General features: G+C 44.3%; 1 protein-coding gene across 1 annotated transcript in view; it reads left to right on the top strand.

The window, feature by feature from the left end:
* The first annotated feature begins 4,397 nt into the window (after nt 1-4,397).
* The window catches only part of ntn4 (netrin 4), a 32,167-nt gene continuing 24,120 nt past the window's right edge, over nt 4,398-12,444 (top strand). The window contains exons 1-2 of the mRNA XM_085138620.1: nt 4,398-4,818; nt 6,475-7,028. Of these exons, the coding sequence (XP_084994746.1) occupies nt 4,773-4,818; nt 6,475-7,028 (600 nt within the window). The 5' untranslated portion in view covers nt 4,398-4,772. The remainder of the gene's footprint in view (nt 4,819-6,474; nt 7,029-12,444) is intronic.

Genomic DNA, 12,444 nt, shown 5'->3' with positions numbered 1-12,444 from the left:
CTCATATGTAGTGTTGCTGCGTGCTGTTCTAAAGTGCATTTAAAACACAGGAGGGCATGGTGCTTCCTGCCAGAGAACGGCACGGTTCCTCCCCAAAGCCAGTGAAGCCAGTTTTACATAGCTATCGACCAAGAAAGAAGTCCCCCCCTCCAAAACTGACACCTTCAAGCTTGAATGAAATTATGCAGATGTCCACACAGACATGACAAATGCCTTCTGAAGCAAGTTTTATGGTCACATGAGACAGAGATCAAGCTAAATGGCCACAATGACAAGAGGAATGTTTGGAGGAGTGAAGGTCAGGCTATCAAACCTAAGAACCCTGTACCAGCTGTCAGGCATGGCAGTGGTAGCATCATGCTCTGGGGCTGTTTTGCTGCCAGTGTTCTGGTACATTGTAATTTAGCATGAATACCTCAATAAACTTCAATTCAGCTCAAATTAACAACTAAATGATTGAAAATTAAACATAACTCAGCGTTCCAACATGACAACGATCCCAAACACACATAAAAATGACAACTAAAGTTATTTTTGCCTCGTGATAATATACTTAAAAGTTAAATTGTGATCTGATTACTGTTCAAAGGAAATAAATGCATCACTGTCGGTGCCTCCACCTGCCCTCAGCTGAACTGAAGGCAGATGGATAATGACATATCCTGTAGGTGCAACACCTGCTCTACTTATGTCACTTTGACATGCCCCTCACTCACAAACTGCTCACTAGTTGAACCCTGTGGCCTCTTTGGGGGCGAAAAGTTAAATAACTGTAATAACCGAGTCGGCCGGCTGTAAGTCTGAGCAGCAATTTCACTCCAGGCACAAACAGTCTGACGCGCTCACATTTTTTCTGCGCTGAAGCGTTGAACAGTTTCTGAAGTATCTGACAAGTTCAAACCTGATGCGATGAATGAAACTAACACCTGACTTCCTGCTGTTAGAGGCTGTGATTGTCCAGAAATTCCTCTGAAATTGCAGCAGAGCTTTATTTGCATATTTGAAATGCTCGTGTCCTTACATCATTTTAGCCTATTAGCCGCCCTCTGTGTAATTAACCGACCCGTCAGTCAGTTTCTGTGTGTTTTATAGCATGAAGGAAATATGTGGCAGAGAGAGAATAAAAATGGCTAGAAATCCAAAAATTACTAGCAAAATATGTTAAAATAGGAAAGCTTGTCCATCCTGGTCACTCCCATAGCAAACCGTAACATTTTCAGCTTGGCCACCATTTCCAAACTGTACATTGTAGCATCTGTACTATCTTGTAAACCTTCCCTTTCACACTTGTTGCAATCCTTCTATCACAAATCACCCCTGACACCCGTCTCCACCCACTCCACTCTGCCTGGACTCTCTTCTTTACCTTATTTGTGCACTTGTCTGTTGATTTCACTGGTTTAACCCAGGTATTTAGACTCATCTGCCTTCATTACCTCTGCTTTTTGCATCCTTACTGCAAAGATATTTAAAATAATGACTTCAAAGCAGCAAAAGAGGTTCAAAACTGCCACAAAACATGAAAAATTAGTGAAAAGGGATGTGTTAACACTGCGTCAGGCTGGTGACCTGTCCAGGGTGTACCCTAACTCTTGCCCTATGGTTGCTGGGATAGGCTCCAGCCCCCTGTGATCATCATAAGGCTAAATGGAAGAGGATGAATGGATGGATAAAGGCATTCAAATGAGACTATAAAGGTTTTGAAGTGCCACAGAGATGGAAAAGTAGTATAAGACTACAAACTATCAAAAATGATAAGTAAAAGATGACAAATGTGAACACTGAGTGGGGGCTCAGTAAAGGGCTCACAGATGGAGGCGAGGGAGGAGGCAACACTAAAACACTTTGGCTTGTGTCTGAATACCTGCAGACACTAATGACACTCCTATAAGCGCCTCAGCAATTTAAACATTTATCAAAACTTCAGTTTCTTACAAATTTAGCTTTATTTAAATAAAATTGTCAAACCCTTAAATAATTTAAGTTATGATCTTCCTCCAGTGTAACCAACACATCCATTGGTCACTGGTGGCGCTGGTGGTGGAAAACAGACTAGAAAGACACACAACATGACTAGATTAAAAAATAACCTGAAAGACACCCAGAAATACAACAAAAAGAGTGAAACATGAGCACAAACTAAGAAAAACCAACACAAAGAGCTCCAAAACTGACCCGAAAACAACAATGGAGATGATAAAATGACTTTAAACAGAAACTGCCCTAAATAGATGCAAAGTGACCACAAAGAGCTTTAAGAAGACCACAGAGCATTATTGGAGACTTGTTCATTGACTTTTCTGTCAAAAAGCTGAGAAGATGAAAACACCTCTCTTGTCTTTATGGAGCTAAATCCTGGAAACTGTTTAAAACCGTGAGAAAAGAACAAAGTTTTCTCCTCCACAAAGAGCCAGGCGGGCGGTGACTGAACCAGGACAGGCAGAACAAAGTGAACAGGTGAGATAGTTTAACTTGGCTCACTGCTTATTGGACAAGGGTCAGGTGCTTAGAAAGCAGGTCACGGTCCGATTACACCGCAGACAGAGAAGCCAGAGCCGTGCTGGGTTCAGTCGAGCTTAAGCCAAATGGGCCTGAGAGGAAATCGGGGTTCTACCTCCGCTGAACACAGGGAGGCGCCCTGCAGCCTGCACGCTGTTGAAGCCACTCCTGCTGGCTGGATGCTGGGGGCTTTCCCCTCTTCTTTTTATGGGCAGCAATGATGTGGAAAGCAGGATGAGTATTTAACTGGATCTTTCACTGGTTTTCTATGGACACTGGCGATGTCGTCTACAAAGGCTCGTGGTCGGCAGAGCAACCAGAGGGTGTAATTTGAAGTGCCTCAGCAGCTCACGCAGCTTCTGCATCCAAAGCCAATTAGTCAGAAATGTGGATACGAGCACTCATGTGGTCCGTTCATCATCAGGGTCTATGTGGTCCCCTCAGGGGGTCCAAACCCTGTCAGGACCAGTGGTGGGCAATCATCAAACTCACTTCAAAGTGTCACAGCGTCAAACCAAAATCAGATCATGTCTTACATCCCTGCAGTCTGAAGCCAGTGATGCACAGCAACACCCCACTTTCATCTGATTTCTGATGATTCACTATAGAGAACTTTGCATTCTGGGTAAAATTTCACGTTTCTTAACTCTGTTTCAGAATGGTGACTGTTCAAAGCAAATTACAGCATATGAAAGCTTTTCTTTTTTGTGCCTACAATTTGATCCTGGACTGATCTTCTAGTTGTGATTCCCTCTGTGCCCAAATAGTTTCCCACTGTCATTTTGTAAGTCTTGCCAAATGTAAAACTATTTGTTTTCCTTTTAGCTCTCTTGAACATATAATCCTTTTTTACTGGCAGTTGTTGCCCCATCACAGTCCTGTGAGAAAATAAGTACATTCCATGATTCAGCTGTTTGTAGAACCACCTTTAGCAGCAATAACTTGAAATAATTGTTTTGTCTTCCATTGTTATGAAGGACTTTTCAGATTTTTTGACAATTGGTTAATCAAGTGCATTTGATCAGCACTTGGGTGCTACATACCCTCTCAACACCACCACCAACGGAAGTAGTGAGGTAGGTCTTCATAAAGAGATGTGAACACTGAAAACACAGTTTCAGAGGTTGAAACTGTAAAATATACATTGTTGGGTAGTTGACCTGAAACAATGAACTAAATAAAACACAAAAGAAGCCACATATTTTTTAGTTTACTGCAGTTTTCAGCTTCCAGTCATCTATTGGGGCATCCTGGACCCTCTGCTAGGTTGGGTTTGGCCCAGATATTTGAACCCCTGGTTTAGCTCTGGTGGCTCACAAGGATATATTTTACATACTGTAATGCACAGTTGTTACGAAAGGTTATTAACACCCCCGATGAAAAACGATGCAGGTGTTTTGTCATCACATGACTCGTGTTATACTGTACGTTCGCTATTAGCCGTTTACAGTTAGCTTGAAACTTCCACAGCGTCAGTCACGTTTTTTTGTTGTTGTTGTTTTGTTGTTGTTGTCTCTCCACAATCACTAAATCACTTCAGTTTTGTTTCATCTTAGCCTTGGTGACTTTTTTCTTTTTCCGTTGTGTTTTATTTTTCGACTTGCTGGTGTTTTCTTAGGTTGGAGTGCATTTGAGATGCTAGTCATTAATTGAAAGTCATATATTTAATATGAGCATCCAAATTTGCATGACAAGAAGTGAGGAAATGCGCCTTTAAAGGAAGTTTGGACTCCCTGAACTCCTCATAAAGTCCCCCCCGCGTGGTCCCGGGCCCTCGTGCCGGGACCCCGCTGGTGCGAAGATCAGGCTGGGAGCACAAACTGGAATGTTCCTTTAAGTCGCGGAAAAATGCGGAGGGAGAGGCGGAGCTGGCGCACAGCGCTGTCACCGCACCTCCTCTGCGTCTCCGTGCGCCCTCAGAGGCAGATCACCGCAGGGAGATGAACCACGCCGCAGGTCCCGGAGCAGCAGACGAGCCGGGCAGACCCGTTCACTTTTCTTCCTCCTCCTCGGCCCTCCTCCTTTCTCTACGGGACACCTCACACCGTCCGGGATCATGCTGTTCCTTCATACGGCTGAGTTATCATCGCCCTGTTGGATCGCAGCTGAGTGAAAGAGAAAGTCCACACTGGAGCTGAACCCTGCGCACTTGCCTTGTTTTTTTAAACTTTGCCACTGTGGATGAGCTCCCTGATTTCTGAGTAACTCCAGCGGATTTTCTGGCTCGCTTTTCTCCCCCACATATCTTGGACTATTCCCACAGCAGAGGAGACATGTTTCTCTTGTTCGTGGTCAGCCTGGCTGTGTTTTCAGATGCAGGTCAGTGTGATGTGTGTTTTTTTTTTTTTTTTAATTTATTAGGGGGGTTGCCACTGGGGCAACAATGTCTCCGTGGCAAGTGCAGCAATGCAGAACTCCCTTGAAATTTGGGGCAATTTAACCTCTCACTTCTCGGGTTTAAGATAATTAACACACATATGTTGAAAGATGATCATAATCAGCTTTCACATTAACCTCCAGGAAGGAAGAGAACAATAGAGGATGTGTCCCATCCTCAGTGTTTCACTTTCAAAGAGCAGATATTGTTATTTATAGTTGAATAATTGAATTATTTCTGATTAAAGCATATTCAATTTCCTGTAAAACCTGCGATTTTTTGTTATTTTACATCCATTTATTGTCTCCCCATCAACACTGTGACATAATTCATATGGATCTACCGCCTAACAAAGAAAATCCACCTATAAAAAGTGCAAATATAATTCATCCTGTAAAATTTAATGTGAGCCTATCTGTGAGGTCTTGCACATGACAGAAGCAGCAGAGAGCTCCAGGTTTTAAAGTAATAAATCCACAGTGGGGATGACACCATTTGGCCGGAGGGGTGGAGTGGGTGGAGGGTTAGGGTTGTAGAGCGTCTGGAAGGCGTCTGAATGCTGCTCATCGTCCCCGAGCTGCCAAACTTTATCTGTGTCAGAGTCCACGCTGCCTGCGCTCCGTAGCAGGCAGGTGCACAATGCCTCTATTATCCTTTTTGCATAACATTTCCGATCGAGGTAAAACACTTGACTTGTGTACACACACACAAACACACACAGCCCATTTCTCAGCTCCCCCACTCACTCTAAGACTCGACTATATCTGAATGAGGTGTGTCTGTTCGCTGTTCTCTGGCTGGTTTGATTTTTGGTCCACTGACACCGAAAACAAAACATTAGCCCAGCTTTAGTTTCACACTTTATGTTTTTATTTGGTTTCTGTTCGAATGAGAGTCCAGGAAAAGTGAAAGTAACCCAATAAAACCAGGAAGAGATGCAAAACAGGTAGAAATACAGACAGAAGAGGCTCAAAGATGTTAAATATACCACTGAAAGAGCTGCGAATCATCCAGAATGTGGTGAGAAAAAAAGACCACAAATGGACAAAAACTGCCACAAAGAGAGATTGTGTCTTTTTGACAAACAGAATATTTAAATCTAAGTATAATAGGAAAATGTTTAGTTTTACTGGAAAAATTGAGAAAAATATTAATTTTCTTTCAAGATGATCCAAGGCTCTGTTTGTTTTTTTTGTTTTGTTTTTTACACTAATAGGGCCAATTTTGTAGATGGACTGATATCTCTTTATTGGGTGATATCTACCCAAGCAGATAATTTCGGTTGGATTTAATCTGGTCTTTAAAGTATTCCCCTTCTCTTTAACTCATTTTACTTTTGCCAATAGTCCCAAAGAAACTGCTTATATTGTTTTTCTGCAGAGTAAACTGGACTCGGGAGAGAAATTTTACTTTTAATGATGGTGTGAGAACCATTATTTTTAATATTTTAGTCAAATAATCCCATCTACATGGCCAGGTGTTGGTAAAGGTCGGTGTTTTGTTTTGGGGTTGGTTTTTTTGGGTGGAGTAACTCCTTAAAGTGACTGAGGATGGTGTCATGTGAGTCCATAGTAAAGTTTCTTCTCTCCATCCTGCAGGTCTGTCTAAGGTGGTGTTTAATGGGGGCGTGGCCCCCCGTTGTGAGAACCGCGCCTGCAACCCCCGCATGGGGAACCTCGCCTTGGGTCGCAGGGTGCTGACGCAGACCGTCTGTGGCAACAACGGCAGCGAGCTCCACTGCTTCTACTCCGACCCCGACGCCAACCTGGCCTGCAGCCCCGCCAAGTGCACCAAATGCAACGCCGGCCTGCCCCACCTGTCCCATCTGGCCGGGGCCATGTCCGACTCCTCCTTCCGTCACCCGAACACCTGGTGGCAGTCGGCTGGAGGGGTGGAGTCGGAGACTGTGCAGCTGGACCTGGAGACGGAGTTCTACTTCACGCATCTCATCCTGGTGTTTCGCTCACCTAGGCCTGCCGCCATGACTCTGGAGCGCTCGCAGGACTTCGGGAGAACTTGGAGGATGATGCAGTACTACGCCACCAACTGCAGCGCCGCCTTCAGGCTGGAAGAGGGAAAGGCAGGCATTGGCCAGGATGGCGCCACCTGCACGTCCAAGTACTCAGGCGCCTACCCCTGCAACCGCGGAGAGGTGAGGCGATGCTCCAAGTCTTTAGGGGGTTTCATGACATCAGTCACACTAAACATGAATAAAGAATTATTCTATTTCAAATCAACTCTAGCTCCATATTCCCACAAAGCATGGAGACGAGCAGGGTTAATTTGCATATAATCTCTGAATTTGAGCATGCAGAATCTGTAGGGATCAGTAAAGCAGTTTAGAGACAAATGGGAATCTCCAAACCATCAGCTATCATCTGACTGCAGTTTAGCTTTCTAAACAAATGCATGAAATGGGACATTTTGGCCTGGATCTCTCCCAGAAACCCCCAAAATACTGGTTCCTGTGTCATCTGACTATGCTCCAGATCCAGGATCCCAGCATATAAAGGCAATGGAAAGAAGAGAAGCCAAACATATCTCTTACACAGTATTCAAAGACAGGGTATTTTTTTTTATCTCCTCTTAACACTGGAGCTTTTATAGAAAAAAAAAATCCCCTTAGGTGCTGCCAAAATGGCTCTGAAACGTCAGGGCATGGACCTTTGGGGGTTTCCTGTGGGTCTGGCACTGAGGCGCTGGCAGTGGAGTCCCGTTGGGGGCAGGGCTGTTGATTGGGCTCGTTCTGGTGCATACTGCAGATGCTTGATTGAATTGGGATCTGAGGATTTTGGAGGCCTGGGCTCTTTCTTGTGTTATGTGCTCACTTCTGGTGGGAAGTGTCTTACAATTGGAGCTGCAGTGTTTAGGTGGATGGGATGTGTCAAAGTAACATCGATACCAGCACCCAAGGTTCCTCTGTGCCTTTCACATGCAGCTGCTTTTCTTAATTCAGTCACCGAGTCCTGAAATGACTCTCTGACCATGTCTTCTTAGTTTTATCAGCCTGGGTCTACTGCTCACAACCTTCTAGTAAATAAATCTTTGGAAAAAACATAAACTGCACCTGTATCGCATTAACAGGGCTACATTTCTAGCAGACTGCAGAATCTTTTAAAGTGGTTAAAGGATTAACCTGGTTGGGGTCCAGTTTGGGAGTATATGTCAAAATAAAGGTTGTGTGAGGTTTATTTTCATAGCAGATCTCAGAGGGATTTACAGTCTCTGTGATGGATAAAATTTAATGTTTCAGATTGCAGCAGCACAGATGGGACTCACTGGAATTAAATTTTGTTTTTGCTTTTTCTGGACATTGTGCACCAGATAAAAGGTCTTGTCTGGTTCTTAAAACACACAATCCAACACATTTTTAAACCCAAAGTTTTCTTTGTTGGTTGTTCCTGACAAATAAGCAACCTGGTGGTCTCTCCAATTTATACACAGCAGGTACAAAGGTGACCTAGAGAGTAGATCCTTTCCTTCTGAAATCATAATGATTACAGCCTCAAGAGGAAAATAAGCAATCAGGGAAACCTCATGAAAGCACAGCCTGAAGCAGAAAAAAGTAAAATTCTGCACGGTACAGGTAGATAACAGCAACAGTTTGAAGTTTAAAGGCTGCACTGTTACTGTTCGACTGGCCTGCTTTCTTTCTGGAAGCAGTTTTGATGATCAGATTTGTATCAGGTCTCGAATTCCCACCTTTCCTCAGAGTCCAAACACGGCCAGCTTGCTCGGATAGCAGGTTAGCGCAGGTGGGAAGGAGCGCGGATGCACACCTGCAGGCCTGACAGACTTTCCTGCTCATCGAGCAGCTTTTTTCTTCCTCCATGAATGAAGTGCTAATGATGCCACGGGTGACAGGTAAAGCGAGCTACTTAACAGCCAATCCTGAAGGGCAGCCTCTCCATCATTTAACCCCTCCTGTTGGAGCAAAGTCAGATCTTTCTGCAGTAAGTCACGCAACATTCAAGAGTCACACAGCACAGACAACACGCCGAGCAGAGGGAAAGCCAGGTGGGGGAAGCTCCCCGAGTGCATGATTGAGTGTTTAATAGGCGTACTTTGACTGTAGCACGAGAGGGCTTCCTGCACTCCATTGATGTTTAATTGAAGCAGTGTGTGTCGGGAGCTGCTCTGCAGATGTGTGCTGAGGCACATGCCAAACCCGATGGTGTGCCGGGCTCCCCTGCGGCGTTTTCATATGAAATGTGGACTCTTCCCTGCTACTCTGAGGTGTTTCCGTGAGGCGCTCAGGTCTTTTTTCCCCTCTCCGTCTCCTTTTGTGCGTGAAGGTGTGAAAATAGCAGCTTGTTTTCCGTCTCCTGCTTCTCTCCGGCTTGTTTGGGTGAGCCACCTGTGCTAGGAGCATGACCTGTTTGCCCTTTAACCTCTCCACTGGTGACCCTGGGGTTAAAAGAGGTTAAGTAGTGCACTGACGGACCAGCTGCTGCTGCTCAGCTGCTCACACGGTCTGTGCACCTTTTGGTTTTTGCTTCTACATCATCTCTACTGACAGTCAAGGTCACGACATATTTATGTATGTACTGTACGAATATAGAGCTTTATTCCATGCTAATCTCACTTGTTGTCTCATAAATACTAACTAACTATGAGTGCAGAGTTTCGGATTTGGATTTCTTTTCCAGTTTTGATTTGAAAAAGGTAACGAATTCTGCTTTTACTTTTTTAATAACGAAGGGTTCTTCAAAAAGTCCTACTTTCACGTATGCTTGAAAAACATCAGCCACTTTGCTTGTGTGGGAATCGTTTTGTCCTCTTTCACTACGGATGCACTAAGATGTGACTTATTCCTGACCTCCTTCTTCTTTAGGGGACACCACAGTGGATCATCTATCTCTCACCCTGTCCCTCACATCCTCCTCTGTCACACCAACCCTCTCCATGTCCTCCTTTACTACGTCCATGAATGTCCTCTGAGGTCAACCGCTTTGCGTCCTTTGTCCAGTAGATCCATTATCCCCCCCTCTGCACATGTCCAAACCATCTCAGCCTCTCTGAGGGGCAAAGGGAACTTTTTGGAATAGACCGAACCCCCAAGGTTTGCCCACACCACATTGCTGATTATACGTAAATTCCCAAGGCTTCAATAACACCTTTATTTAATTTGAGCTTAAGGAGGGTCCAGCTGCATGTTGTGGCTGTTATCACAAAGAAATGAATAACTTGAATGACTTTTTAGTCAACTTTACATAAACTCACTTACCGTCAGTGACCGCTGAACAGACATGCCATCGCTTGTCTTTTATGGAGCTTTTTAGATGTCATATTGGACTCTGGTTGCGCTTAATGCACTTAAATTGACAAAAGAAATTAATATTCCACTGCTGTTTTAGATTATTTCTGCAGAATGAAACTTTTTTGGCTTCACAGAGTACCGACCCTCCTTCAGAAACAGAAAAGTCAATGAAAAAATGCCATCGCGCTAAAATATAAAGCAAGATGAATAGCAGACGCATCAGCCGAGTGATGTTTGATTGTATGCATGTGTGTGATTGCGGTGTGTTTCTTTTGCTTGCATGTGAGTGTCTGAGGCTGTGTGATGAGATAAGTGAGAGCTGTGGTGAATTTTGGGGAGGAGGGGTCATAGCTGGGAGCGATTACAGGCAGCAGGTATGCTCAGCTCTCTTCTTCTCTTCTTTCACCCGCAAACATGAAAGCATGTCATCTCATGTGTTGAAAGCTGTTCGTGTTCACCTGTAGTGTGTGTGTGTGTGTGTGTGTGTGTGTGTGTGTGTGTGTGTGTGTGTGTGTGTGTGTGTGTGTGTGTGAGAGAGAGTGTGTATTCAGGGCTGCTTGTCTTATTTATGAGGTCAGCTGGGCTGGAAGAATGTGAGTGTTTGTTGTCCAGACTGACCTCCTTAGGGAAGAGAGAGGGACGCAGACCAGCCGACGCACGGGCGCACACACACTCATCCGTGCCCTTTCAGATAAACACTTACAGTCGGCTCTCCCTCTCCTCTGTCTGCTGGGAAGGAAGTGCCGTTGCTCTGATGGATGTTGGTACTGTTGGCTAGACACCCATCCCCCCTACTCCGTCTTTTTCCTTCCATCAATGCCCATTGTGCCTGTTTACCAGATTACAGTCCACAGTGCTTTGATGGAATTAGGCCTGTTAAAGGCAGGCTTACTTTATTTTGCAGGCTGAAACAGGAAGAAAGGTTTTCAGTGATCCTGCCGCCTCACAGAGCCGGAAATTTGTTACATAGCTTAATGGCAGGTGGAAAACTTTCCCAAGTGCGGTATGAGGTTTCAGCATGACTTTCAGCTTCCATAAGTGTATTAACAGTTGATATCCTGCAAAGTGCAAAGACTCTCAGTCTACATGCAGACTAATGCAGACTAACCAAGTTATTTACGCATCAGTTTGCCCCCCCGACCAAAAACAGCCAGTGCAGGCATATTTACACTGATGGTTTTTTGGTTTTATTTTTTTTTCTAAAATGCATTGCTACAAATGCAAGTTCAATAATACATTTCTTATCCTCAAAATCTGTCATATTGGATACAGGAATCTTGTGAGACATTCATGGTTTAATGATATATTCTGGTCTTTTTGACTATTTGAAAACTCATATTTCTGCCAGCTGTACTTATGTGGACCTCAAATGAATAAAACGTGTATCAGCTCATATATGCAAAGCAAATTTATTAAAAAACAAAAGGTTGATTATGTTCATAGGTCATTCATGTAGTATGTGGATGGGTGGCCCTGTGCTGTGTAAGTAAGCCAAAAAAGATAAAGCAAAGTATAAACCCAAATGACAGTTGACAGGTGAGCAATTAACCCAAGTCAAAAACATTACCGTAAGTAAGCCACTTCCCTAATTCAACTAGTAACCAAAACCTGGAAGTAAACACCCACAAGCCGGTTGAGAAACATAATTTTGTTTTTTCTATCAACCGGGTCTTGCCAAATGGTAACCAACCAGTCTCTAGGCCTGCATGACTGGGGCCTGAAACAAATTTAACAGCTAACTTAACAGTAATAAGATGTCAGAGGCAGAGCTGTGTTCAGCGCTTGAGGTTGCAAATTTGAGTCGCCTAGTGGCACGTGTATTCCACTCAATAAAGGATGATATGAAAGGGTTCTTGAAAACAAACCTTTTTGTCTTGCTAGGATGTATCTTCAACACAAACCTGAGGAGACTGTGGCTTCATCTCTGTGTGTATCATGGATTAAGATAAACATGGGTGTCATCAGCATAGCTATAAATGTGAATATTTGTTTTCCAGGGCAGCAGTAGTAAAAGCTCCAGGCGACGCTGATTTGTGTTGTCAGCGTATGTTTATGTGCATGTCGATGTGGGTGCGTGTGTGTGCTGGTGTTGCCGTGGTGTCGCTAGGGTGTCGCAGGCTTTTGTCCAGCTCTGAGTTATGTGGAGCTGCATCTCCATCCCCGCCTTTGTCTGACCCTGCTCTCCGTGCTCTCCCGCGGACCAGCGCCCCTCATCCTATTTGTCGTGTTCTCTTAATTGCGGACCACAATGCTGTGACCTCGTGACCTTTTCCAACAACAGGGAAATTAATAGTGCTCCTCCCATCAA

The sequence above is a fragment of the Neolamprologus multifasciatus genome, chromosome 17, assembly GCF_963576455.1.
Source record: "Neolamprologus multifasciatus chromosome 17, fNeoMul1.2, whole genome shotgun sequence".
Lineage (NCBI taxonomy): Eukaryota > Metazoa > Chordata > Actinopteri > Cichliformes > Cichlidae > Neolamprologus > Neolamprologus multifasciatus.
The sequence above is the reverse complement of the archived record's forward strand: the minus strand, read 5'-3'. Positions and strand labels throughout refer to the sequence as shown.